General features: G+C 45.8%; 1 protein-coding gene across 3 annotated transcripts; it reads left to right on the top strand.

Moving 5' to 3' along the window:
• Positions 1–27,449, top strand: GATA2 (GATA binding protein 2). 3 transcript variants are annotated; one of them, XM_063291710.1, is made up of 6 exons: positions 1–144; positions 11,198–11,632; positions 12,703–13,326; positions 16,343–16,521; positions 23,264–23,389; positions 24,490–27,449. In XM_063291710.1, the coding sequence occupies exons 2-6, from the start codon at positions 11,404–11,406 to the stop codon at positions 24,787–24,789; spliced, it is 1,458 nt and encodes a 485-aa protein (XP_063147780.1). In that variant the 5' UTR covers positions 1–144; positions 11,198–11,403; the 3' UTR covers positions 24,790–27,449. The 3 variants fall into 3 exon arrangements, with proteins under 3 accessions (XP_063147780.1, XP_063147781.1, XP_063147779.1); XM_063291711.1 differs by lacking the exon at positions 1–144 and adding an exon at positions 10,379–10,758 and having other exon boundaries at positions 16,376–16,521; XM_063291709.1 differs by lacking the exon at positions 1–144 and adding an exon at positions 10,379–10,758.
• Positions 27,450–27,819: the final 370 nt, after the last annotated feature.

Below are 27,819 nucleotides of genomic sequence, written 5' to 3'. Positions count from 1 at the left end.
CCAGTCGCTCTCGGCTGCCCCTCCTCCCGGCCGCTCCCCCTCCCAACCCCTTTCCCTTTGCCCGCGGCTGGCATTGGAGGAGCTGCCTGTTGTCGCGGCCCCTGCAGGGATCGGGCGCCCGGAGGGAGACCACCCTCGGCTGCGGTGAGTATCCAGGCTGCCTTTGCTCTTCTCCCCCCACCCCCACGTGAAGCCGGTCTGCCAGGTCCTTCTCTGGGGTGTCTGGTGGTCCGGTGTCACTCCAGTCTGGTCCTTCATCGGGGTTAATTAATGGGCTGCTTTCTCCCTCCCCTCCCCTCTCCTCCCCTCCCCCGTTACTTCCTGATCCATCTCTCTGCTGGCTTTCTCTGGGTGAGAGGCGAGTTTGTAAAGACTATTTACGAGAAAGTAGTGTCTCAGATAAAGAACTTGGTGCTTGGCCTTTGAAGTTTGCAACTGAGACCCGCCCTAGAGAAGCGGGACTGAGCGAAGCAGCCGCTCCAAGGGTGTCCCTTCTTCGCGGGAGAACCCCGCGGCAGCCGAAGCGAAGTCCTTGCTTGCTGGCCGCACGAAGGGCGACCGAGAAGCGGCCGCTGAGCGTTGGGGTGACATTGGCAGGACGCAGGGAAATGGGGGGGGGGGGGAGCAGAGACCCCTTTTCGTTTTCCTTTTGCACAGAAACGCGACGAAGCTTTTTAAAGAGGAGATGAGCAGGGCAGGCTGGAGCGGGCGAGGGAATGAAATTAATCTCAGGCATGTGGCTGGCGGGAAGTTTGACACCCAAACCAGGAGAGGGAACTCACGAAGAGAGCGTTAGTGACAGGAGCCGCAACTGACAGGTCATTTCAGAAGGAGGGCGCGCTTTAGAGAATGAATAGCGCAGAAAACTCTGTCTTGATTGGACTTCACAGCTACACGCCTGGCTTGTGGTTCTAGCTACTGTCCGGTTCATTGTTTTTAAAAGTCTCTTAAAATAGGATAAATTGGGGGAGGGGAAATATCCAGGAAAGTGTGTGTGTGTGTGTGTGTGTGTGTGTGTGTGTGTGAGAGAGAGAGAGAGAGAGAGAGAGAGAGAGAGAGAGAGAGAATGTAAATAAACACTCTTTGCTATGGCTGTTTAGGTTGTCCTATATAGGCGCTTGATTTCAGGCACAGGTGTCTTCGTAGCTCAGAAAATACAATTGAATCATTGCTAATGTGTGCGCGCTTGACTGTGTATTGTCGGCACAAAGATGGAGGAGGGTAATCTCAAATATACTTCATGTCGAAGAAAATGTAACAGTGAAAGCAAAAGATTCCGCTTAGGGAAGAAAAATGAATGGGGAGCAATTTGCAGAAATGCACTGATAGCATACTATGAGGTTAATCATATATTAAAATGAAACGTGGATATTTTCAAACCCTAGTCTCGAGAACAGAAAATTAACGAGAAACAAAAGGTTCGTATTTTTTTAAGAGTGGCTATGATATCGGTATTTTCCTCCCACAAATTATAAATTGGGGGGGAACCCTCCATTTACCAGGAACGTTTTATAAATTTACCCAGCCCTCCTTGTCTTAAATCCAAAAAAAATCATCCTAATCCCCACGCATTTTAGGGAAACCGTCTGCAGAACGCGTTGACGCAGTCTGTTCTCATTCTTCCCTCCGCTCCTCTTTCCGTTCTGAATCTGTTTAAAGCAACCGAAACCGCTTGTGGCAACATCTAAAGCTCAGCCTAGATGGGGGGATTGGCGGGGAGAGCGCAGGCTGAATCCCCGGCTGAGGGAGCACTCGGGAATTGGAACCGGCTGGCTGCTACTGTGCCGCACTCCGCTGCCCGTTCAAGCAGGTTCTCTCCAGAGAGGAGTGTAATGAAATAGACAGAACGGCTGTTTAACCAGCCGTGGGAAGCGGCCTGCAGCGCGGTCCCAGCAAATGAGCTCCGCGGTTGCGCCCGAGCTCTGGGTGCGGGTTCCAGCGACGAGGGAACTAATTGAATCAGAGGCCCCAGCGCGCCGCGAAGACAGACCAGAAGACATCCTGCTTGCTGGCTTCCTTGTTCGGAGTCGGCTGCACGGAGGCATTTAACAGCAAGGTCGCCCCCCTCCCCCGCTTCCCGCCCTCCGCAAAAGCAGGACTACTGGCAGGAAAGAGTTCGGGAACCAGAGCCGCCAAGAGCCCTCGTGGCGGCCCCGGTTGGGGACGGGTAGAAGTAGTTTAAGGAAGAACGCGCTTCATTAGGAGAAGGCGCGAAGGGAATCCGATCTCCACTAAACAGGAGCGGAGCCAACCCGGCGCGATCCTGGCAGGCGCCCTTTGCTCCTTTCGCTGCTAGGGAGAACCGGAGCGAAGCACCCTCTTCTCTCCTGCCCCCACTGAAACGCAAACAAGCGCGCTTTTAAGCGGGGGAGGGGGCGGACGGGGGCGAAGAGACCGGATTGGAGTCGCCCGTGTGCTGGATTTAGAAGCAGGACTGGGGATCTGATCCGGAGCCGGGAAGAACGCGAGGCGCCAGGGCCGCGTCCTAACTCGAGGCTGGGAGAACCGCGGTGCTGCTCCTCGGAGGACTAGCCCTTCGCCGGTGGGCAGCAGTAAGAAAGCTCAAGGAGGCTCTCCGGCGAAACCAGGGAAGGAGGGGGGCGCCTCCGTTGCTCGGTTTTTAAACAGCAAAGGGCAGCTACAGTGCTAGTAATCGTATCGATGGTGCTGCTGGTGCTGCTGGTGATGATGATGATAGTGATAGTCCCTGTAACAAGAACAGCAATAGTATCCCGAATAGCGTTAGAAATACTGAATGGTGGAAGGGAGAGTATGGAGGGCCAAGTAAGTTTCATGGTGGTTCCCCCCGCCCCTTTAATCTGCTCCGACCTGTTTGCAGCGGGATGCCCTTTCCTTTCCCGGCGTGTGCCCAGTTTGGTCGGGGTGGGGGGCACTAAGCCAGCGCTGAGCAGTGGCTGGAGCCGGCGGTAGGGTAACCTGACACGCGGCTTCAGGGGAGTTTCCTGGGCAGTCTTAGGGTCTCCCCCCCCCCCACGTCCCTCCATAAATCAGGCAGCTTGATTAATCTTTACAATTTGTCTTTTAAAACAAACAAGGGCGAATTGTCAGCTCGTTAACTGAGATTTTATCACTTGTCTAAAACAAACCTTCCCGCTCCCCAAAAAAGGCCAGGCCTGTTGCCTGTGGGGAGTGTGATAATTAAAAGAATGATATTAATTAATAATAAATTGCTACGAATGTATTAATGCCAGTATTAAACGAATGAAGCTGTTAGCCAGAGGGATGCAGCAGTGACATTTCCTTTTATCTCATCAGATTGCAGTAATAATCTCAACGTGGTTGCTGGATGTTGGGAATATCTAATGCAAAACGCTTGCTCGTTTAGTGACTAAAATACTGCTCTATTGACCTCCGAATCTTGTAGGGGGACGTGCGTTGTTTAACCTTGAACGGGCAGGAGAAAGATGCCGAACCAAATTGTTTAAACTTTTTGCTTGAGTCTTATTTTCTGCCTTTCACAGAGAATTCTTAGGAATAATGCCTTTCCTTTCGCACGCTTTTATTTTAAATAGCGTTCTGTTATACGCATTATAAAAAGAGGAGGGAAGATAATTAAAAAGGCGGTTTCTCTCTCCTCCATTCCTGGCAGAGGTATTAGATGAGTTTTCTTAGTCGCTGCTCTCTCACTGAATTGTCCACAACCCTTGACTCGGGCTGACCTCGTTTTATTACGGATTCCAAGGATCCAGTCTCGGGTAGTGGCGGGATCCTCTACCTCTGCACCTCCCTTCCGGACTGAATCTAGAAGACCCGACGTCCGGCGTTTCCGAATGCCTCTTTCCTGGTTGCTGCTGCATTGTTTCGATCCTACGCGCGCACTCGCGCGCGCACAAACACCGCCTCAACATGTGGGGGTCTTTGTGCGTGCTAGCGCGTGCACGGGAACTGTGAGTTCGGATGAGAAGCAGAAGCTTTGTGGAAAACCAGAAAGGTTGGTTTGGAAGGGGATTGGGGAAGGCAGCAGCCTCGGGTCCGGGAGCGGCTGGCAACGGTATACTGCTGTCCAGCGGCACCTTTGTCCCCTTGCGTCCAATGACCCTGAAGGACAAGAGGCGCCTTCTAGACTCCAGACCTCCCATCTGCCGGGCAGGATCTGCTGTAAGAATGCCGCTTGTCTTCTCGGTTTCCAGCCGTGGGAAAAGAGGAGTGGCTTGGCCTGGCCGCGTGGGTCCCTTGCCGCCCCGGCTCAGCCTCCGTGCTCCTGCCGCAGAAGGAATCGCGGGTCGGTGCCCTTGCCACACCGGCTTCCCCCGCCCGGAGGTTCGCGGCTCCTCCCTGCTTTGAAAGGAGGTCTTTCCTGGGAATGTAATGCAAAGGAGGAGGGGGAAGCGGTGGGGTAGGGGGGAGCAGAGGTGGCAGGAAAGGAATTCAAAGAGGCAGCGTCCCAGTCCCAGCACGGGTCCCCTCCCTCCCGCGCACTTGCCCTTCTCCCCGCCGCGACCCGGAGCGGGATGCCCGCTAGGAAGCTTGAGGGCGCGGGAAGGGGGGTCGGGGGTCGGAGCGGGCGCTCGAGTGCGCTTTCCCGCCTGCCTCGTCTTAGAATCTGGGATTGTTTTGTCTGGGTGGGGAGGTGACCGAGAGGCAACGGACGGGCGGGAGAAGGGTGGCCGAGGGTTCAGATCCCCGGCTGCTCTGTGGAGAAAGGAGGTTGAACAGGGCGACGTAGCAGTAGCGTTTGGGGGGCTTATTATTAACAAGTTCATTTCCGGGCGAATTTGGCAGCGGCGGGTGACGTCAGAGTCCAGGCGTCTCCATGACTGGGGCCGCCCGGTTGGGAGAACGAGACTCCTATTGCCCAGTTACTGGCTGTCAATCCGCCCTTTCCCCTCCCTTCAGAAAGGTGGGATTTTCTCTCTCCCATTATGCAGATCGAAAAGCAGAGGAGAGGTAAATGACTCTCCCTTCTTTGCTGCGTGTGCAAACGTCCGCGAAGGAGGCTAACCCTGACTGCAATGTTGTTTTGCCTCCTACTTGTTCCCTGTCCCCAAATCTTCGGCTATAAACTGAAGGATTAGGAAATCTAGCTTTTCCCCCGCTCCCCCTCCCCATCCGTCGCGGGAATGCGGGATTATTTTCTTTTCTCATACATTCAACAGGTATTCATGATTTTATCCCGCCCTCTAAGCACATCCCCGCAAACAGGGGTCATGCAGCCTGATCTTGGCCCCCCAAGTTCCCTGCCTTGGAAGGTCCTTTTTTACTTTCCATACCGGAAGGAATTGGCACCTCAAGTACTCCAGGAAAGGCGCAGTCTGCTGATCGCGACTGCCGATTCGGACACACGCACACTACTCGTAAGCCACACCGCTTTATATTAGGGTGTGCACCGACCCCCTCCCCATATAAGGAGAGATTCCACTCCACCCTTGTTCAAGATCATCTAGAAGTGTATTTGGAAGGTTATTCCCAGAGAGAGAGAGAGAGAGAGGACAGAGTTCAACCATCATTTACATTTTGTCCAGTGGGCAAAGCTGCAAGCTTTCCAGATGCACTGCACACAACTCTTTTTGGAGAGGAGGAGAGAAAGGGAAGAAAAAAAAGAGTCCTGCCTAAGTTGAAAGTTTACAGGTTGTCTCCCCCACTACCCCAATACCGCACTGGCGTTTGAAAGATTTGAAATATTTTTTGTGCCCTATTTCACACCCCGCCCCCGCACATTTTACCTTATAGACGATTCATGCTGACACTCGTTTCGTTTGCACCAACGATTTTGTACAAAATGGATTATATCCCCTTTGGCCCTCAAATAAAAGGCGCCATAGCTGCCTTCTGTTTATAGGTCCCGGGAGCGTTAAGATAAGTGCAAGGAAGCCCCCCCCCCCCCGACAGTAATAGCGAGGAGACCAATAATACGATCACTAGTGGATCCCACCCCCACCCCCTGTGCTAATTGCTAATACTGAATATCACTTCTGGAACTGGGGGGGAAGTGTATCATTTCCTCCCTGTTATATTTTGGGTGACGGTTGGTTGATTCTTGTTCAAGCCCTATTTAAACCAATCAACCACGTATCATAAAAATAAAACCCACCTCCTGGATATTTGGTCCCCAGATGGGCCAAAGTTAAACTTTTCTTCGGGCACAGGCAGCTAAAAAAAGGGAACATATTAATTAGCTCCATGAGAACGAACCTGGTTGATTCAGAGTTTACCTGGTGCTCAGCCCTGAAAGAAGAGTCTGGAAAGAGTCATTCGGCACAAGGGCCTTGCATTTTGGAGGAGTCTGAATAAGTTCCTCACAACCCTTACCGGGTGTGTGTGTGTGTTGCTTTTTCAAAAATTGGCTAATGCTCAGTGTTAAACGGCCGTTATATGTGTTAAAGGAAGAAAACCGGGTGGGCCATTTCTGGCAGACTTGGAATTAATTCAGATCAGCGGCTCCTTAGTCTCCTTCTGGGAGAAAAGTTGCAATCCTGTGCAGACACTGATTTGCCTGAGGTAATCTGGTTTTCTGGAGCATAAACACAACTAAAATTGTTGGACGCAATCCCTCGTTTACAACGACGAAGATGCCTGATCTGCCATGATTTTGTAAGCCGCCGGGAGTCACCGCGTGTGGTGTGTGAGTTGGGCGGCCATATAAATTAGTTAAATAAATAAATAAACAATCGCTTAGACTTTAAAAGGGGCCACAAGCCCCACTGTTGTAAAAGATGTAACATTTTCCTAAAAGCAGGAAAGACAGACAGGCAGAACACTTGTTTCTGGGGGGCTTTGAAAAGTTTTCTTCTAGAAAGAAGTAATGGGTTTTGAGATGAGAAATCCTTAATGTAAAGGCTTGGGAAGATAATTTACACGGAATATTATGCACTTCTATGCATGTGCATGTGTGTGTGCCTGCGTACATTCTACTGAGGCCTCAGAGATGAAAGTCCTCGGACGTTATAGTACGTCGTGAGGGGAGCAACAAGGTTACTCCTCCGTTCCTAACCGGATCCCCCACCCTGCCTTTCCATACTGCCCTACTTACAGGTGGGAGAACCCTGGTCTCAGCTGTGGTTAAGTTCCGATCGATCGCTTGAGGATGCCGAAGAAAGGGCAAGAGGCGAACTGAAGTCAGAAAGGCCCACAAGCGCCTCTTCAGATGCCTGCCTAGCCCAGGGCGTGTGCGCCTTCGGGAACAGGAAAGGGGGCAGGGGGCAAATAAAAAGAAATAAATCACCTACCAGAGGAAAGGCACCAGGAAAAGCTGGTCGCAGGAAACTTTTGCGTTCAGAGGAAGCTCTTGGCAACTTCGAATCTTTCTAGCTGAGAGCAAACATCTCTGAGGTCGGTCTCAGGAAGCGCATCTTCGCTTGCCCTGCAAAGGAACTGCCCTCCCACTTGCCACCCTTCGCACCAGAGTAGCCTCGGATGTTGCACCAATCCCACCTCCCCTTGGGCATAAGGAAGGGGTCCAAAGAGAGAGGCAAGCGTGGGGCAGGAGCCGGGGGTGAGAATTGGTTTTGGTGCCAGAAGTTTCTGTCCGCACTTAACTGACATGGATCAAATCCTGCCCTGATGGCGTAAGGGAGGACAGAGGCAGACAACGGCAACGGAAAGGAAAAGAAGACACTAAACACCCTGACTAGCTCTGTTAAATTTACTCGAAAAGGCATAGGATTGGGCTGCCCGAAAGCGAAAGGAAAAACGTTTGGGATATAGCTGGGGGAAAAGGTACAAAAAAGTTAGTGGGCTCCGTTCCCGTGACACTCCGCGATCTACACTCCTTCATCTACCCACCCATTACGGGGTGGGGGGTACAGTGAGGAGAGATCTCCGTCCTCGCTTCGTCCTCTGCCTACCGCAGCAGGACCCTCACCTCACAGGTCAGTCTGGCTATGGGGTTCCCTCTGGGTGTGCATGCAACGGTGTGTGTGTGTGTGTTGTGTAGCGAAACACAAGGAGCTCATCTCACAAAGTATAACTGAGCCGGTGCTAAAGCATGCATGGGGGAAGCAGGAGGTCCCCCAGCAATCTGGCAACAAGTTGAAGTCCTGAATCGCGGGCGCGCATGTGTGCGAGGAGAATCTTCAAAAGCACAATTGAAAGGGAGTAGACGGAAGTACGCTGTCATTAAAATGGAATCCACTGAATATTACAATGGATAGATTAAAAATAACCTCCGCCCGGTAAAGAGTGAGAGTTCCTGGAAGTTCGAATTTTTTACAACTCAAAAGACTGGTCGGCATCCCCAGGGCTCTGCGCTGAAGAGATAAATCCTCCAGAATGAGATAAATCCTCCTGAATATCCGTCAATCTCGCTGTCCATTGGCATTAAGGGTTTAGGAAGCAGCTCATTCACGGAGGAGGGGTGGGGAAAAGAAAGCGTTCCGAGAAGAATCCGTGCTTCCTTCATTAGGAGAAGGCGCGAAGGGAATCCGATCTCCACTAAACAGGAGCGGAGCCAACCCGGCGCGATCCTGGCAGGCGCCCTTTGCTCCTTTCGCTGCTAGGGAGAACCGGAGCGAAGCACCCTCTTCTCTCCTGCCCCCACTGAAACGCAAACAAGCGCGCTTTTAAGCGGGGGAGGGGGCGGACGGGGGCGAAGAGACCGGATTGGAGTCGCCCGTGTGCTGGATTTAGAAGCAGGACTGGGGATCTGATCCGGAGCCGGGAAGAACGCGAGGCGCCAGGGCCGCGTCCTAACTCGAGGCTGGGAGAACCGCGGTGCTGCTCCTCGGAGGACTAGCCCTTCGCCGGTGGGCAGCAGTAAGAAAGCTCAAGGAGGCTCTCCGGCGAAACCAGGGAAGGAGGGGGGCGCCTCCGTTGCTTGTGTTTAAAAAAGCAAAGGACATTAACTATTAATAAGATTTTTTAAAAAAACCTGACTTAAAAATACTAAATGGCTTACTGTAAAAAGCAGCCACCAAATAATTGGTCTTCTCAAGTGTGTGATTGATTTGAAGTTTGGGGGGAGGTATTATTTTAAAACACGTTTTTTGCCGAGAAGTTGTTTTGTGATGTGTGCTGGGCGACTCTTCCTTCCTTGCGCCTGCCTCACCTTGGAAGGCGCCGAGCGAAAGCTGCAGAGCCGGGGCCAGGTCTTTCTAGCCACGCAACGTGGCTGGCAGGAACCGTTTCTAACAGGAGGGGCTGAAAGTTCCTGTAGCTTCAAGCGAACAGAAAGAAGATTTTAAGTGTTTTAAAGTACTTAAATGCAAGGTCGCTAAAGTGTATTTTCAGATAGTTAAAATACATCTAGAATTTGAATAGGAGGACCGTTTCTGAAGACTGTTTTCATTCAGTATAAGAGGTGAAAAATAAAATAGTATAGGTGTGATTTTTCTTTTTCGGACCTGTACCTGTCCTGATTTCCGTTGGTCTTACTGGATACAAGGAGTTGTAGACTGTGCTTTAGTTCCTGTTGGTTTTGTGTATTTGTTTATTTAAAAATTGTTTTCCCGAAAGGTTTATGCGTTCAGAGTAACTCTGGTGTTTCTGTTTGAATCAGACTATTAAGTTTCTTTAAAAAATTCAGAATTATACTTATTTATACTCAAGATTTATACCCATAATTACTTCCAAGTAGACTGCATATTGTGTTGTATTTTGTTATTTGCTATAAAGCCATTTGCTGCTTGCAATAAGTGAGACGTTTCTTACAATCAGTGCTAGCCTGTCGCTTCCGAAGAAAAAAACCACTTCAGTACAAGCCTGAAGGTATTTGCTCCTACCAAACCAATCGCGTTTGGGCTACGTAAAAGGCTCGTGAGGATTGCAATTCTGGGGAATGATACAATGAACTACTTACTACAGCCCTAAAGAAAGTGGGCATGCACAATATGACCCTAAACTTAAATATATTTTGATTTATATTCACTCATAAACACTAACCTCAGGTTTCAGTTGAAATGTGTGTTCATGAACTGCCTAACACTTCTTCAGTTACAAGTTGGGGTTTAACTTAAATCAAGCATACAAATGCAAAATATTTGTATTTAAAAATGTTGGGTCGATAGAGGTTTTTTTTTGTCTAACAAAAATTCTGTTTTTCAAAAATGGGTTTATTTCGTAATCCCCCCTATTCTCCATCCTTCGATCTGCCGCTCGGCACTTGGTGAAATATCTTTGCTCATAGTCTGGAGTCGTTACCACCGCCCTCAAACCACTTGGGGTTCTTTAGTGCCCGCTACAGACTTTGAAACTTCGACGTGGGCCGGGCACTCCATTTCGTGAAGTCCTGCTTTTTCTAAGAAGCGGGCACCCTCTCTGATAGCTGAGAGAGTTTGAGGGGGAGATCTCAGAGGTCGTTGCAGAGTGAAGTCGAAAAGGCAGTGGAGGGTGTGTGTGTGCGCGCTCGCGGGAGGGGGCGAGCGTCTTTTCCTTTGGCGGGTTCAGCACTTTTTAGCTGTTTGCAGCAAACGAGGGAATGGATTTTCTGGGGCCAATCGCGAGGCGAGACTAGACGCCGAGCTGCTGATTGGTTGGACGGAGGTTCTTAGCCTGTGCGTAGCCCCTAGTTCATGTCTACTGAACTGAGTCCAGCTGGCGCCAGAGCTGACACAGGATGCTTTGGGGATGTTACAAAAAAGGCCAGAATAAGTGGAGCTTGCCATCTGAGTAAGAGCCTCCATCCAATCCTCCTCTCTCGCGCTCTCCTTCGCCTCTCCCTCCCACTTTTTTTTTGCTTTTTGCTTTTTGCATTTCCCTCCTCCAAACAATCATCCGTCACCCCCCCCCGCCCCCGTTTACAACCTCCTAAAGAAACTTTTCAAACGTTTGGAGTTTGATTCAGTCTGCTTGGAAGATCTCTCTGTAAGTATGCTGATGAGTTGAACGCGGGTGGGTGTTGGGGGAGAGTGATGCCTGGCTTTATTTTGCAGAAATAAATGCTTTCCAGTTTCTTTTAACCCCTTTCTATGAGTTTAGAATTTTTTTTTAAATGTCAGTCCCAACATCTTTGTAGAAAAATGTAGATCAAAGATCTGTCTTCTATCTCGTATTGCTACGGTTAAAGAAGGTCGGTTCTGGCCGTATCATTAATGGAAAGGGCAGCCTAATGAGGATGCAACGGCAGGGGAGGGGGTAGAGCGCGGCGGACGCCATCAGGGTCGCTTTTGCTGTTCTCTGTGCCTGCCTCCCCCTCCTCCGCGTTTCCGTGGACAGTCCTGGGCGAGCTCTTATCAGCCACGATCTCTTCGGTGTACCCCTTCCAAAGGCCCGCAGGGTACTAATCGTTCCCTCCTCCTTACAGGTGGTGATCCCAAGTGTGTGGCAACAGGAACCTCTCTCCGCAGCTTCCCTCCTTCAAAGAGAGACGCGGCTGCTTTTTTTCCCTTCCAAGGCCACCCAACTACTTCTGAGATCTCTACGATTCAAAACCAAACGAAACTAAAGCAAAACTGTTTGGGGTTGGCGGGAGGCGGGGGCTAGGGGCGGAGTGGGAAGAAACCCACCGAAATGGAGGTAGCCACGGACCAGCCACGCTGGATGGCCCATCACGCCGTGCTGAACGGGCAGCACCCGGAGACTCATCACCCGGGGCTGGCTCACAACTATATGGAACCGGCGCAGCTCCTACCTCCGGACGAAGTGGACGTCTTTTTTAACCACCTGGACTCCCAGGGCAATCCCTACTATGCCAACTCAGCCCATGCGAGAGCCAGAGTTTCCTACAGCCAGGCACACGGTAATTTCCCCTCCCCGTCGACCCCTGTCTCGCTTTCCGTTTTCTGCTTCGGGCCCCTGCTGATCTTCGTGGAGAAGCGGCCGGAAGATTTCTGGCAGAGCAGCAGTAAGAGATGAGGGTGAGCCGGGTGGGCTTAATCCTAGAAAAGCCTTAGCTCGCAAGTTTGGATGCTGTTTTCATCGGTGGCTGGGGGTGGGGGCGAGGGAATAGAAAAGGGAAGCGCCGTCCTCGTGCGTGGAGAAGGAGAGGGCTATTAGATGCATTTCGCAGCCGCAAGACAGGACCGTTTTCCGGCTACGAAATCTAACGTAACTTGAAACACTTAAATGTTTGTCCTTTGTCAGTGTCCAAATAAGAACTCTGTGCGCGCGAAGAGCTCTCTTTGGAGGCCAATTTTTCGAAAACAGGAAAATAATCTCAAAACAGACCGGCATTTATACGCTGCCTGTCTGCAAGCCGCTTTGGGAAGAAGCAAGCAAGCAAGCGGGAAAAACTGTTCTTTGCTCTTCAGCTACTCGCGTTGACATTTTACTTCCTTCCACGTTTCAACTAGTTTTGGCGTCTGATTGTAGACCGGCGGGGCATTTAAGTCGCCTGCCTGGCGCTGCTTTCCGTCACTTGCGCTTGATCAAGGGTGGAGGGGTCCCAGCTGGGCTCTGGTGGGGGCGGGGGCAGAGTGTACATATTCGCGCACTTCCCTCCTAAATCCCCATTGATGTCCCGAAGAGGCCCTTGGTGGCTTTTTGATCCTACGTCTTTGTTTTGCATGAGGGACTGCAAAGGACGGGAGCCCATATTTCAGCCGGCTCGCCCTCCGCGGGTACAGGAGAGCGCGGCCCTGCATCCGAATGACTGCCGCCTGGAGTAGCAGTTCTGCTCTGCGCTAGTGATTTGGGAGCAGATCTTCACGTTGGCGGGCCTGGGACGGGCAGGTCAAGGGGGGCGTCTTCTTGTCCACCAAGCCCTGCCCCAGCAGGCGGGAAACCGGGGGTGGGGGCAGGGTGGAAGGCAGATAATACTTTTACCCCAGGCTTCGGCCTGTCTGACTGGCGCCTTTTCCTCGTTCGCAGCCCGTCTGACCGGCGGCCAAATGTGCCGGCCTCACTTGCTCCACAGCCCCGGTCTGCCTTGGCTGGACAGCGGCAAAGCGGCGCTCTCGGCGGCCCACCATCACAACCCGTGGACGGTGAACCCTTTCACCAAGGGGCCTTTGCACCCCTCGGCCGCCGGCGCGCCGCCCGGCGCCATCTCGGTATACCCCGGAGGCAGCAGCTCAGCGTCGAGCGCGGCCTCGGCTTCCTCGCTCACGCCGGCCTCGCACTCGGGCTCGCACCTCTTCGGCTTCCCGCCTACGCCGCCCAAGGAGGTCTCGCCGGACCCCAATGCGGGGAGCAGCGCCGCCTCGCCAGCCTCGGCTTCAGCCGGCGGCGGTAGGCAAGACGATAAGGAGCCCCTCAAGTACCAAGTCGCCCTGGCAGACGGCATGAAGATGGAGAGCGCCAGCCCGCTGCGCAGCAGCCTCGCCGCCTCCATGGGCGCGCAGCCTTCCACGCACCATCCTATCCCCACCTACCCTTCCTACGTGCCCGCCGCCCACGACTACGGCGGCAGCCTCTTCCACCCGGGCAGTTTCCTCGGGGGGCCCGCCTCTAGCTTCACCCCAAAGCAGAGGAGCAAAGCCAGGTCCTGCTCAGGTAAGACGACTCCCGCCCAGCCCTTTCTAAACAGCCTCGTTGGGCTCTCCTGCCTTGGAATCGCGGAGGGAGGGGAGATGGGGCGCAAGAGCTGCTCTTTTTTATGGTGGGCCTGGGGGAGGGAGCTATTTAATTAATGCCACATATCAGAAACGCCGGAAAGCATTTTGCATCTTGAACCTTGGCCGCGTTTCTTGCTGTCTCTTGGCTAAGTGTGGTATAAATGCTGTAAACGTTAGTTAAATTCTGCTGTTACAAATAACAGCAATATGTTAGTAGTAGTAGTAGTAATATAATAATGGGTTTGAGTAGGATTTGTCCTCCTTGTGAAATTCAGGACTGAGGATTTATTCCATTTAGATAATTCACAAAATAAGAATTGTAAAATATTTAAGTAGGTAAAAATCTGTACAAGTATTTAATAAGAACAGGAATTTTGACTGAAGTATTTTAGACATTATAATATAGGTCACATTTCTTTCCAAATTATAAATACTAGCCCTTCCCCCAAATATATTTGACTAATGAAGTAGTTAATTTTTATATATATTCTTTTTTATGTTAAATGAATGCTGAAGTTCTGTTCTCTATTCAGCCCCAGTTTAGTAATTCCAAATAAATGAATCAACCCTTTGTTACCTCCCTTGATTATTAGTTATAGTATCAGTCATGATTGCCAGCATAGGTACTTCAGGGGTGTGTGTGTGTCAGTTCTTAAAAAACTCTCCTTAACATCCTGATGGGTAGTTAAATATGTTAAGGGATAAGCATTAAAGGCTTTTGTATGTCATTGGCCAGTTTTAAAATTTCCTAGTCAGATCTGAATGGATTTTCATATTCTTACATTTTAGTGAGGAATGTAACAAAATTAAGTTCCTGAGATGTGGAGCACAAGAGCATTTCCAATTTTTTATCTTTCATAATTTTAGTTCTTGCTAACTAGTTATAGGCAAGCTGGGTCTCTCTTTTTGTTCCAGCCACTGGTCTCCATAGCATTCATCCACTGCTGGGCCCAAGAGGTGCCGTAATCCATGAAAAAAAGATATACACACTTCCTAGATCTGAATTATGCAAATAAGGGTTTCTATTGGAAAATGCAACCCCATGAAGGCCTGGGGCAGCTGGATTCATCGGGAAGGGCTTATGTGCCTTTTACCCTTTTGGATGGGATCTCCATTATTGAATGTCTTTTGTTAATTTGTTAATTGCTTAATAAAGATGAACTTTATTGTACATTTTTGTTAACAAAAACTTCATTAGACAGCTGACTTTCTAAAGAACTCAGCTATTAAGAGCTGAAATTTACAAGGTCGTTTTCTTAAAACTTCTACAGAACTTGATTTCCTCCAGATCATACAAAGAGCAAAGTTCAAATATAGTTTACATACTAGTGCAGGCTTCCAAAGTACCTTTTAAATAATAGTTTAAATGACTCCAATAAAACTGGAGGAACGTAATATGTTAGTTAACTCCAGTTCATCTATATGTTAAACCCGCAACTTATTTGGCTGTCATTACATATACAGAGTTCAAGCCAAAGATGCTCCTATGACTTTGGTTTCTTTTTAGAAAGACATTCAGTGTAATAAATAATACATGAGCCCAAACTTATAATATTTTATGTTAATTTAATTTTGTTTTAATGGCTCTACCAGGAAACAGTGAAGATAGAATTTGTGGTGACATCAAAGTAAAATAAAACAAGTTATACTTGTATATACTTGCATTTCTTTTCAAGGTGGCTAGTAATTCAGAGACATGACCACTTTTAGGAGCGTTGCAAGAAAAGTATGGCACATTTTGTTACTTCTCTATTTGAATCACTCTCTTTAAAGAGAGAATTTCTGGAATTTTGCGTTATATGCCTCAGAGATAAAATATACTTGTTTTAAAAAAATCTGCTTTTATAAACTGCTCTCAACTGCAGTAGGAATCATTGGGAAGTTTGGTTTCAGCCTTCCTCCCAAGACTTCTGTCCTCCTTTCCCATACTCTGCAACTGTTTATTAGATGCAAGTCTCCCTACATTTTGTAATGGAGATCCTGGCCCGTGGATGGAACTGGGGAGAGTTCGTGACCATTTAATGTTTTTGTAGGAAAAGCAACACTCACGACAAGGCGACTCCTGCAGCTTCCTGCTTAGGAGGGACAAAAGCGAAGGGACTCCTGGCTTCACAGAGGTCCCTCATTTTTCACTCCAGCCTGGGCCGTTTAAAAACCACCCACTCCATAGATTAAAGGAGACGTAGACACAGCTGAACTCAGAATGGCCTGCTCAAGTTACTGCCAAAGTGTATTTCCCCTGCATTAAATACCGTATGATTTGCATAAGCCCTGCTCAAAGAATTTTCTTGCCTTCCAACAAATGAACTTTGAGTTAATATTCTTGCCCCCACCCCCTCTCCTTTTAAAAAAGATTCCTGTGGAACAAACAGCCCTGTTTAAGCAATTTGAGCCAGATCAATCTTAAGCTGGTAACAAAGAGAAGGCACAATAAATTAGATTTTGGGTATGGAGAGTATATAGAACGCACAGAAACAAAAGTTAGTTAATTCTGCTTTATTTTAAAGGTTATTGTAAAGGGCGCAACTTTTATAGGAGAAAACGATTGGGCAGGCAGAACGAACAGAATTTTTCTCTAACTAAAAAACATTAATGAGCAAAGATTCTGCACGCTTGTTTCAGTTCCAATATTACTTCTTAGATGTTGGAGAGGAGAGGGAGGAAAGAACAGCCTATGACTCTGCATTTTGGAACAGAGTCTGTTTTCTCATATGGCAGCTGAAATAAAAATACCAGTTCTAGGATGGACAGCATTATTGTTATATAAGAAAGTAAATGCTTGAAAACTGTATGTCCCTACCAGATCTATACCTTTATTGTATGTACTGTAATTGTTGTGTCTCTGACCTGTGTTTTCCCTTCCCTTTTAAATAAATTGAATAATGTGCTGTTTTGATATCTGAAATCTACCTAAATGGACAATGCAAAAAGCTTTTGTGAATTTGTTTTTAAAGAAAGAAATCCGGTTTCTTCGTGTTTCCATTTAGAAGGCAGAGAGTGTGTCAACTGTGGAGCTACTGCCACCCCTCTCTGGAGAAGAGACGGTACTGGGCATTACCTGTGTAACGCCTGCGGGCTGTACCACAAAATGAATGGTCAAAACCGACCTCTCATTAAACCTAAGCGGAGACTGGTAGGTGTCTCTTTCTCTATCAGGTTCGGGGCAAAATGGTTTCAGGGGACCAGCCCTGCCTATGAAGGGAGAGGGTACAACTGACCCATCTTGGTGTTTCAGAGCTTGCATGGAAGCTAGCTAGATATTGTGCTGCATGTCAAGTCTGTGTCATGGAGAGGTCACAGAATAGCCTAGGAACACATTGCTAGGGTTCCACCCATCGTAGTTTATGTGCCAGGATACAGAACAATAGCTATTTAATATGGGGATATGTATATGCATTTGTATACTCTTAGTGGTTGACCAGAGCTTTATAAGTGCTATGATTTATAGCCTCTACAACAATCCTGCGAAGTAGGCCAGTGGTACAGACCAAAGGAAGGGTCTGCTTACACTGGCTCACATGCTCATATTCTGTCTGTCTGTATCTTTGCACTACATTCCTGCCTGTTTGAGAGTATTTGCCCAATTAAATCAGCCTACTTCTTCCCGTGCATTATCTGCCTCTTTTATCCAGAAAAGACAGCTTTAATTCATTTGACCTTTTGGACAGGTCAGATGTACGCTCAAAGTGGAAGAATCACTCTTGCATGCCCTCCCAGCTGAAAAGTACAAAAAGTGACCCAAAGCAGAAAGTATTAAAACAAATAATAATAATAGATGAGTCAAAGCTGTTTCTGTCTATTCAATCATTATTTGGATAATTTTGTAGTCAGAGATTCCATGGTAAAACTAACATTAGCCTTCCTTAGAGGCGATCCCCTGATTGCCCTTTTAAAGAGCTGATTATTTTTCCATGGAGTCACCTATACTTTGTATTTTCATTTCAGGGTTGTTGATTTTTTAATTTTTAAAAAAAATTCTGAGCTCCTGGTAGTAGTTTCCTATCCGGATATCTGTATTCTGAAGATAAGGAAACTTTGTGTATCTGTTTCCTGGCTTTAAAAGCTTTAAAGAGTTTCTATAGGCAAGCCATGCTATTCAGGCAGTCTGTTTTGAAATTGCAAATATGCTCCGTTGTACAAATATTTGTTTTGAAAAAGAAGAATGAATATATATATATATATATATATATATATATATATATATATATGATTTAGGGGGACTAAAAATCCCCTTGCTCTTTGGCAGGGGCCATTTTTCCAAAGCAAGGATTGCAAGGCTGAAGGAACAGTTCTAATGATCTAATGCTGAGACAGGATGCAGAGGATTTTTGGCCATGAGTCAGAACTTCAAGCGGGTGATCGTCTTAATGACTTACTTTTCTTCTGAAGTGACTGACACGACTAGAAAAATATTAAGACAACAGTGAAATGTTATCATTTCTGACAGGGAAAACTCCATGCCAGACTCAATGGGACAGGGTGCAGAGTTAGGCAGCAGCGTCTAGTAGGAATCAGCAATCTCAGATATGCAAACATAGCTGTATCTTTTCACAAGTTTCGCTTTTAGCAAATGAGTTTCTACAGGGGTGTGCATGTGCGTGCGTGTGTGTGTTTAATTGTTGGATCAGGGAACAGGGACAGGATAATTTAAAATTCAGAACCAATCAATATAGTCATCATTCTCTTGTCCAGTGAAAAGTAAGATACATTTTAAAACCTTTTATTTTGTGGCATCTTGAAACACAGAAAAAACTGGAAGTCTGAATAGAAAGAGGACCATTTATATATCACGTCCTAAGCCTATAGCCTGATAAAAGAGAATTATCCTATTCTAGCAGGAGCCTCATTGCATGAATTGATGCACTGGTTGGCATCTTTCAGACTCAGAAGTTCCTGATAGTAGTAACCTTTTATGGGGATCCAACAAGCAAAGGGAGCATGCTTGCCTTGTTTCGGTACCCCCTTTTCTTAGGCCTTGTCGCGTTTCCAGTGGATCAGCTCAGTAAGAAACTTCTGGTGCTTGTAGTCCTGCAGATGGGCAATAGCTGTAGGTCAGTGGTACAGCACATTCTTCTCATGCGGAAAGTTGGAGGTTCAATCCTTGGTAACTTAGAAAAAATCATTAGTAAGAGGCAGAGGAGAGCTTTTCCTCAGACCTCCAGGGCCACACTGGTATTTAGAATAGACTAAACTATATGGACAAAACAGACACAACTTGTTTTAAGGCAGCTGTTTAAAAAAAAATGGAAAACTCTCTTAGCAAAATAATATAATTGCAGCTTGTCCAGTGTATTCTGGGTCCCATTTAAAAAATTAAAATAGCATTCTTTCTTCTCCCATGGTCCTGTTTATAATGCTGACTAATTCTAGTTAGAGTTATGTAGGAGAGGTTTCTGAAGGATTGTGTCTATTATTCTTTCTGTTACCCTTAAAGGTATTTTAAATTCTGCTACTTGACATAGATGCCACATTCAGTTATACTGACTTTTTAAAGGGTCAGTCATATTCTACATCCTTTTAATGTGCGTACTAGTTATAGTCACTGATTTTCCTTTCTTACTGTTGAAGCATATGATTCAAATATACAAAGTTGTGCCCAGACTGGGTTAATGTGAGTCCTACTGAAATCAGTGGGACCTCAGTAATGGCAACTGTAGAAAGGAATATCTTTATAAATCTCTAATTATTCTTGAATTTGATTGTTAAAGAAAAATGTGCAAGATTCATGAAGAAATTGAATATGCAAAGTTGATCAGTAGATGTTTTTAGAATATATTATAAAGGTGGGGGGAGTAACAGTCTGTGGTAGACATAGTAAAATTAGCCTCTCTCAACTGCCTAGTGCTTCCAGATTTGTTAGACTACAATTTTCACAATTCTCAGACATGGTCACCATTTTTAGACTATACATAGTCTTAATTGTCTTGTAGTGGAGATTGGATGGAATATTAGTACAATGTTAGTACAATGTATTAACAAAGCCTGTTTTATAAATTTAAACTCTAAATTTAGATTAAAGAAAGTACTTTCACCAAATTTATCTGTGAACACTTCAGCTTGCTACCTCCCAGGTTCCCTGTTCTTCCTTCTCAGATTTTTCAAAAATATTAATGTTTAAAAATGCTTAGCTAGCATGCTTCAACACCAACAACAGAAGGACAACCTCCATCTTTATTTCTAAGAATGCTTCTTAGTCTCAAATAAAAACTATGGGTTGCTGCATCGTTGGTGCTTTCTTTGGGAGCAACCCTTTTTCTAGTTGCTCAGAAAAAGGAAAAAGTAAGCAGAGGAGAATGGAACTTGTGGGCAGGGTGGATAGCATTCTGGTAATTTGGTGCCTTATATCTGGCTGTTTCCCACTTTGAAGCATATCAGTGAAGTCTTCTAAATGTATATTTTGAGGTAGTGCCCTCACCATTTTCTCAAGTTGTGAATGAACCCACCAGCCCCAAAAGTTGGGGAACCTCATCTAAATGATGGGGAATATAGGTCTGTTTTACATTCTCAATGAAACAGGGTTATATAGTTGCTAGCTGTATTATTGTTTGGCTGCTTCCAAAATCAGCACAGAAATTAAACTGATTTTAAGGGGCCTCTGTCACAGACTAAATATTTTTATGTGGGGAAAAAGCATCTATATTTCCACATTCCCAAACACATACTGCACCAAAGAGTGGACAAAAAATATTTCCTGAAACAGGAACCCTTTCTTACCAAAGATTGTTTCCTAAAAGAGAAGATGCATTCTGTTCTGTTCTTAAAAACTTCTGAAATGACCCTATTGTTTTCAGGGTTATGGGTCATTCCGCCAAGTTCCAATTTAAGGGGGAAAGGCATTTCGTCTGAATGTAAATCTTACTTTCATGTTCAGAATCAGGGTTTTTTTCCCCCTCCCTTTGGGCCAGGCAAAAATTAATGAAGCTCCTATTGGAATCCATAGCAGTCCTGCCATAGATTAGTACGGCCTGGGCTTGGATCATTTATTGAAGCGGCTCAGAGCTTCAGCCTGGCTGTGCCTGAATGCAAAGGTTTACAGAACAAATAACCTAATCAATAGATGCTGCTGTTGGGCTGACATTTGATTTGCTAAAGCGTAGCAAATCATCCGGGCCAGTTTCATTTACTTCTTTTAGTATATAAAGGGACAGTTGTCAGTTCTACATTAAAATGAAAGCTGTAATACAGCTGTACCAGCATCATCTTTACCAATAAGGCAGTTGCACAGAAGCATATATACAGAATGCTTTCTCAGTATAGCATTGTAGATCCCGATTATTACAACCGGGTTGCAGAGGCAGAGTGTTAAGCACCAGAACAAGTAGCCTAAATATTCCAAATCCTTAAAATTAAATAAATAATTTTGTCCTTGATGAGATTAAGGTATTCTGGTCCCTATTAATCAGAAATAGGGCATTTACATGGGTTTTAATTTACTTTGTTTTCATGAGTCATGGTGAAAATACCCTGGCTCATGGAAATTCTGGGATTTGTAATGTCTTGGCATTTGAACATGCTATAAAAATAGCAAACAAATAAATGCAAAGGGGAGTTAGAGGCAATGAGACAGTGCTATGTATTGATGCCACGAGGTTCTGTATCTGGTAATGAGCTTAATGACTTGTTACCAGATGCAGGGCTCTCATGACGACATCTAGCAGTTTCATGTAGATGTTAAACAGAAGGGGCAAGAGCATCAAGTCCTGAAGCCCTCCAGAAATGAGGAGCCGTGGGCTTGACCTCTCCCCCATCAACATCGACTACAGGAAAAGGAAGAGGAAAACCACTATAATACTGTGCCCCCCACTCCCAGTTTGGATTGTTGGGTCCAGTGACAGCCTCTTGGGACAGCATACCACCTCCTTTGAGGCCAAAGGAACTACACCCTCTCTCAAAGACGCTGACACCATCTCATGGACTCAACTGCAGGTCACCTCCCAGGCAGACTTAACAACCCAGGGGTGACCTGGATCTAACACACAGATGGCTGAGCTCTCAATTCTGAGAACTCTGTCCATTTCTTCAGGAGGTACAGATTCAAGCTCATTCCAGATAACTCAAAGACCATGCAGCAGGCTCCTCAGTCCAACTTTGGGTGTATCTGAGACTTTACCAGATAGCTTGAATATTCTTCATAGTGATCCTGTAGATGTTCTTATGGCTCCTGCTCATATAAAGCAAGAGTGTGTTTGAATATTTTTATACCCAAAGAATTCTATATAGGGGAACTATATTGACCTCTGCTTTGCATTATCTTGTTGTGTTCTGCTGCTTTAAGCAGTTTTCTCCTAGTCCAGTTCTGAGGTTGGAAGTGAGGCTGGCTGGAAGAAAATGAGTTAAAATAATGAAGTGGAATAAGGAGAGGGAAGGGCAGTGTGTGAGTACTTATCTGTGCAGTTCAGCTAATTGGCCTACATATTCATTAAAGCAGCCTTTCCCAACCTGCCACTCTTCAGTTGTGATGTAGCAGTTCTAAGAAGTTGAATTGGAATTCTGAGAATTATAGTCCCAATATATCTAGAGGGCATTAGAGTGGAGAAAGCTAATGGAAAGAGTAACCCGCCACAGGTCTGACACGTAGATAGCATGTAGCTGGTGGCCGATACACTATGTCTCTTGATTTTTAGATGTGTTCTCATTTAAAGTTGACCACCAACTTTCTCTGATTTCTGATATAACCCTGGATAGCTGTAATTTCCTATTCATTGGCTAGTTGACCTCCCCTGTACAAAGGATGAGAGGCCAATTGCTTGGGAGGGGAGCGGGGAGACAGGGTTTCTGTAAATGCATAAGGTATCCAACACTAGCAAGGAAACGGGATGTTAATCAGCATATATTCCATTTCATTTGAGTTGGGCTTTGTTGTTTATTTGTTTAGTCGCTTCCGACTCTTCGTGACTTCATGGACCAGCCCACGCCAGAGCTTCCTGTCGGTTATCAACACCCCCAGCTCCCCCAGGGACGAGTCCGTCACCTCTAGAATATCATCCATTCACCTTGCCCTTGGTTGGCCCCTCTTCCTTTTGCCCTCCACTCTCCCTAGCATTAGCATCTTCTCCAGGGTGTCCTGTCTTCTCATTATGTGGCCAAAGTATTTCAGTTTTGCCTTTAATATCATTCCCTCAAGTGAGCAGTCTGGCTTTATTTCCTGGAGGATGGACTGGTTTGATCTTCTTGCAGTCCAAGGCACTCTCAGAATTTTCCTCCAACACCACAGTTCAAAAGCATCGATCTTCCTTCGCTCAGCCTTCCTTATGGTCCAGCTCTCGCAGCCATATGTTACTATGGGGAACACCATTGCTTTAACTATGCGGACCTTTGTTGTCAGTGTGATGTCTCTGCTCTTAACTATTTTATCGAGATTTGTCATTGCTCTTCTACCAAGGATTAAGCGTCTTCTGATTTCCTGACTGCAGTCAGCATCTGCAGTAATCTTCGCACCTAGAAATACAAAGTCTTTCACTGCTTCTACATTTTCTCCCTCTATTTGCCAGTTATCAATCAAGCTGGTTGCCATAATCTTGGTTTTTTTGAGGTTCAGCTGCAAGCCAGCTTTTGCACTTTCTTCTTTCACCTTCATCATAAGGCTCCTCAGTTCCTCTTCGCTTTCAGCCTTGAGTTGGGCATGGAAATCAAATTATCCAATCAAATATCGAGCTTCTATGTATGTTTGAATGGCAGTCACAAAACAAAACAAACAAATCTGCTTCACAGGTTGGTACATGGACACCTTCCATTCATTAGCTTTAGAAACTTTAAATCCTTAAAACACTGGGAACTTTAGGAGGGGATGGTTAAATATATATTTAACTTAAAACTAATGCACCAGTTAAAACTGAAACATCGTCTCCAACATATATATTTTCATCTTTAATTAGTCAGCTGCTAGGAGAGCAGGAACTTGTTGTGCCAACTGCCAAACCACCACCACCACTTTATGGCGACGTAATGCCAATGGGGATCCAGTTTGTAATGCCTGTGGACTGTATTACAAATTGCACAATGTGAGTATTTTCTTGCCTTGTGTCTTCTTTTGCTTGCTTAGCTGAGATTGATGCCTTAACTGCCTGCTGTCCACTAGCCCTTGCATTCATTGCAAAGCAACTTTTTGAAAAAAAGCTGTTTAATGTTCCCTGGGGAAGTCATAACCATTCTTTGTTGGCATAGCGATGCTGGGTTCAGTAACATTACCGTGTGTTAGCTTGGCTTCTAAAGCCTGGATAATCTAGGCAAAAGAGAGTTATAATTCACTGTTACTGCTAAAGCATATTCAGTTCTTCTCTACTGTACCCCAGAAATTCGGAGGATATTTAAAATGGATTTATTCAATGGATGACTTTTATGTAAGCTTGGTACTTCAGAACAAAACAACAATTAAATTTAATTTTAAAAATCCAGGCTGGATCCAAGGAGAAAATATTGGATATACTTGCGCATATATGCAGGGCAAGGTGAACGATTTTTAAAACCACAACTCTGAAGTCAGTTGGAGATGTGTGCAGAATATTCTGTGGGTATACAGATAGAGGTAGAGATACAAATGCAGATATGAGAGCCAGCTTGGTGTCGTGGTTAAAGGCACTGGACCAGAAGCTGAGCAGCTATGTAATCCAGCCTTAGGCATTGAAGCCACCTGGGTGATGCTGGGTCAGACACATTCTCAGCCCTAGGAAGAAGGCAGTGGTAAACCACTTCCAAAAATGTTGTGAGTGGACAGCTAGTAAACCACTTCCGAAAATGTTGCCAAAAAACCCTGCAAGAACTTGGCAGTAGTCAAGATGGATTTGAAAGCGTGTGTACACCCATACACCCAGAATATCTATGGATATAGAGTTGGTTGATTGTTAAGGGGCCAGGGCAAGGAAAGGAAGGGTGAAAGCAACCAGAATATACTTGAATTCATTGCGGTTTTATCCAGTAAAACTGATTTATAAACAAAATCTGCAGAGAGAGCAAAGTGAGAAACATTGACTGCTGGATTAGGGGGAGGAGGGCACAAAAGGATTCCTGTTGAGGGAAGATTTAGGGAGTTGTTCAAATATTTTTCTTTTTGCACAAAAAGGTCACTTTGCTTGCAGGAGCCTGATTTTCTCATTTCTTGCAGGTGAACAGGCCTCTGACCATGAAGAAGGAAGGGATTCAGACCAGAAATAGGAAAATGTCCAACAAATCCAAGAAGAGCAAGAAAGGCTCTGAATGTTTTGAGGAACTGTCTAAATGCATGCAAGAGAAGTCCTCTCCGTTCAGCGCTGCTGCCCTGGCTAGTCACATGGCACCAATGGGCCACTTGCCACCCTTCAGCCACTCTGGACACATTCTCCCAACCCCTACCCCCATTCACCCATCATCCAGCATCTCATTTGGACATCCGCATCCATCCAGCATGGTCACAGCTATGGGATAGAATTGAATGACTCTCACGGACTTCCAGCACTGGGCTTTGCCTGAGGTGATGGGAAGAAAAGACTTTGCCCAGGAAAGAGAATGTAAGGAAAAAAAGAAAGCAAAGTGAAAGGGGATCTCGTTCCAGCACAATTCAACTCCTAGTGCTAAGTGGAAACTTTGCAATGATGGGTCTTCTGCAGAAATGCTTAACGGTGCCTGTTATGCACTTTGCTCCCTCAGGTAAAAGGAGAAAGAGGAACTCATCCATGTGACATGATACCTGCTTGTCCCAGTGGACAGGAAAGGTGGCCGGAGCAGTGAAAGGGACTGGAGCCAGCTTTCCATTCTCTCTGTTCATTACTGTGAATATTGTAAAGAGATTAGCCATCTCCTGAAGCAGAGGAAGTTCAGTGGTAGCCACCCATGCTGGATTTCTATCATGGATTGTGTTTTGTGGGGAGGAAAAATGGACAACTTTATTAAAAAAAATCTACTTTTTAAGAAACCAGTCACAAAAAAAAAATCATTATTTATTTTGCTCTTATGTTCCAGAAAGAGCTTCAAAACTCTTGCATGAATTTATGGATCTTTTATTTTATTTTTATTTTGTTTAAAGAAATGTCCAACCTAGTAGAAAACAATTTTTCTAATTATTATTATTATTTTTATTGCTTAATGGCCACATTTTTATTTCTCTTCATTGCTGTTAGATTTTTTTTTTTAAAATCTACTAGGAAGGGGATGTGTGTGAAAGAGGGAAGTGGCTGGCTTTAACATTGGTTACAATACCCTCGGGCATGGATTATTTGGACATGATTTCTGCATTCTCTTTCTCAGTGTGAATATCTTGAGGTAAAAGTGTGGCATTCTACAAGAGAACAGATACACTGGACAAATGGCTAAAAGGTTTTCCATAGGGAACAATCTTGCTGTGGCTGGAGAGTAAAACAGGGGGAGCCTGGATGTCTTTCTCATCATACTTCTGTTAAGGATGTGTGTGGACTGATAAGGGGCATTCCCACCTCAAACCATTTAGCCTGCCCCGAAGGCCTCTCCCTTGCTCTCTCCAGCAGCATGGCAGCACAGATACCAGGCAGCTTCTCATAACTGATCTCATTGCCTTCGCCCAGACTTCCCCAGCTTGGTGTCCTCTCCCCAGTTGGGCTACAGTTACTATCTCCTCAGCCAGTATGACTCATGGAGAGCAGGCAAGTCCCAAGACCATTTGCTGCCTGAGGCTAAGAGCAGTTTGTCCTCTCCCCATTTAATGCCTAGGAACCCACTGAATCAATAGATGGAGCTTAACAATAATGATGTGAGGCCCTCAACCCTTCACCTCCTTCCATGGCTCAGTCTGCTGTGTTGAAAATCTGCAATAATGTCTTGCATTAGGATCCATAAATTCTCTTCCGAAAATGCTGGGCATTTCTGCCATTCAGGTTTATGCCAACTGCCTGTATTATGCAAAGACAGTTTAACGACATAGTGAACTGCCTTACAAAGACCAACCAACCCAGTACTGACCATTGCAGCAGCTGTCCTCTGCAGCTTGTCCTTCCTCTTCTGTAAGATTGTTTAATAGGAGGTGCCAAGTATTGAACCTATGAAAACTTTTGATGTACGAAGCACCTATGCTGCCAGGTAGCTGAAGCCTTTTCTCTAGGGCAGTGTTTCTCAACCTTGGCAACTTTAAGCAAGCTGGCTGGGGAATGCTGGGAGTTGAAGTCAACACATCTTAAAGCTGCCAAGGTTGAGAAACACTGCTCTAGGGGACTGTATTCTTAGATTTAACACATAATTTCAGATCATGGCAGGAGACGGAAAACCCTTTTAAGCTGAACAACCCTGAAAGGATCCATTGTGATGGTTCAATTTAATCAATTTTGTTAGGAGATTTGCCCAAGACGCATAAACACTTTGTCCAAGCAGAGATGGAATTTGCCACCTATAGGCACGCATGTTGTGACAAATGATCTGCTTGACAAGAGGGAAAAAGCAGAAAGAAAATGAAGATCTGCAAGACAGGGGTAAGAGAAAGAGAGAGATTTTCGACTTTTCTGACAGGTCAGACGTAGCAACAGCAAGGGAAAGCGATCTGCTTGTGGGGAAAATGGGGTATATGGTTTCCTATAGCATATATATATATATATATATATAGATTTGTTTTTAACGAAAATCACAAGTATTCAGAAACAGAGTTGTCTCCCATTCTGAAACCATATTGTACGTAAAAAGATGAAAAATAAAGCTCTTGCCAGTGTGAAATGTATTCTATTGATTGTTATGATCTGCTGACTTTCATGATCACAAGGTCCAATATAACATATGATGTACATATTTAGCTATATTTCTGATGAAAAAAAATGGCCCCAATTAACAAAGGGCTTTGATAATGTAAATCGCATAAACTTAACTCTGTGGCAAGTTTTTAATTGTCTTTTTTTTCAACGTTTTTTTATTCAAGCCCAACTGTATCTTTAACTGCAAAAGTCTGCTTAAAAGAAAAATCTAGGTGTCCATTGTTTTTGTTTCCTCCTATATCTGTAATTCAGTTTTTGGTAAAAGAACAAAGGACCAAGCATTCCAAGCAAAATGCCTTTTCTCACTTTTCTGGGATTGTGTAGGCATAATGTAGCTGCACTTTGTGAAGAAGTAGAAATGACAAAATGCCCCCCCACAAAGCCCCACAAAAAAAACCCCAAACCAAAATTGAAAGCAATTCCACCTGGGATAAATTTTAATTTCTGTTAACCAAGACGGAAATTATTTACTCCTTTTCCTTTATTTGGGTGCATGTGTGTGAGTATGTGAGGAAAGGGATTTTTTAACATATATATGGTACAGTTACCCACCTTTTGTAGTGACCAGCTCAAATTCCACGAGAGTCAGGAGTGGGTGGGAATGGCTGGGTGAGAGATTGAGGGAGATTATAATGCTAGGAAACAAATCCACCCAGCACTACTGCTGCTGTGTCAAAGGCGAGGCCTACTCATGCCCTCCTTTTATGAAGACTGAGACTGCACATCAGGAATGCTTGCTGGACCCAGTC

This window comes from Candoia aspera, chromosome 2 (assembly GCF_035149785.1).
Source record: "Candoia aspera isolate rCanAsp1 chromosome 2, rCanAsp1.hap2, whole genome shotgun sequence".
In the NCBI taxonomy this organism is placed as follows: domain Eukaryota; kingdom Metazoa; phylum Chordata; class Lepidosauria; order Squamata; family Boidae; genus Candoia; species Candoia aspera.
This window is presented reverse-complemented; position numbering and strand designations above follow the sequence as displayed.

Coding starts and splice junctions, on each gene's coding strand:
- GATA2 (XM_063291710.1), top strand. CDS start 11,404: ATGGAGGTAGCCACGGACCAGCCACGCTGGATGGCCCATCACGCCGTG. Junction 11,633..12,702: donor TTCCTACAGCCAGGCACACG/GTAATTTCCCCT, acceptor CCTCGTTCGCAG/CCCGTCTGACCGGCGGCCAA. Junction 23,390..24,489: donor TGTATTACAAATTGCACAAT/GTGAGTATTTTC, acceptor CATTTCTTGCAG/GTGAACAGGCCTCTGACCAT.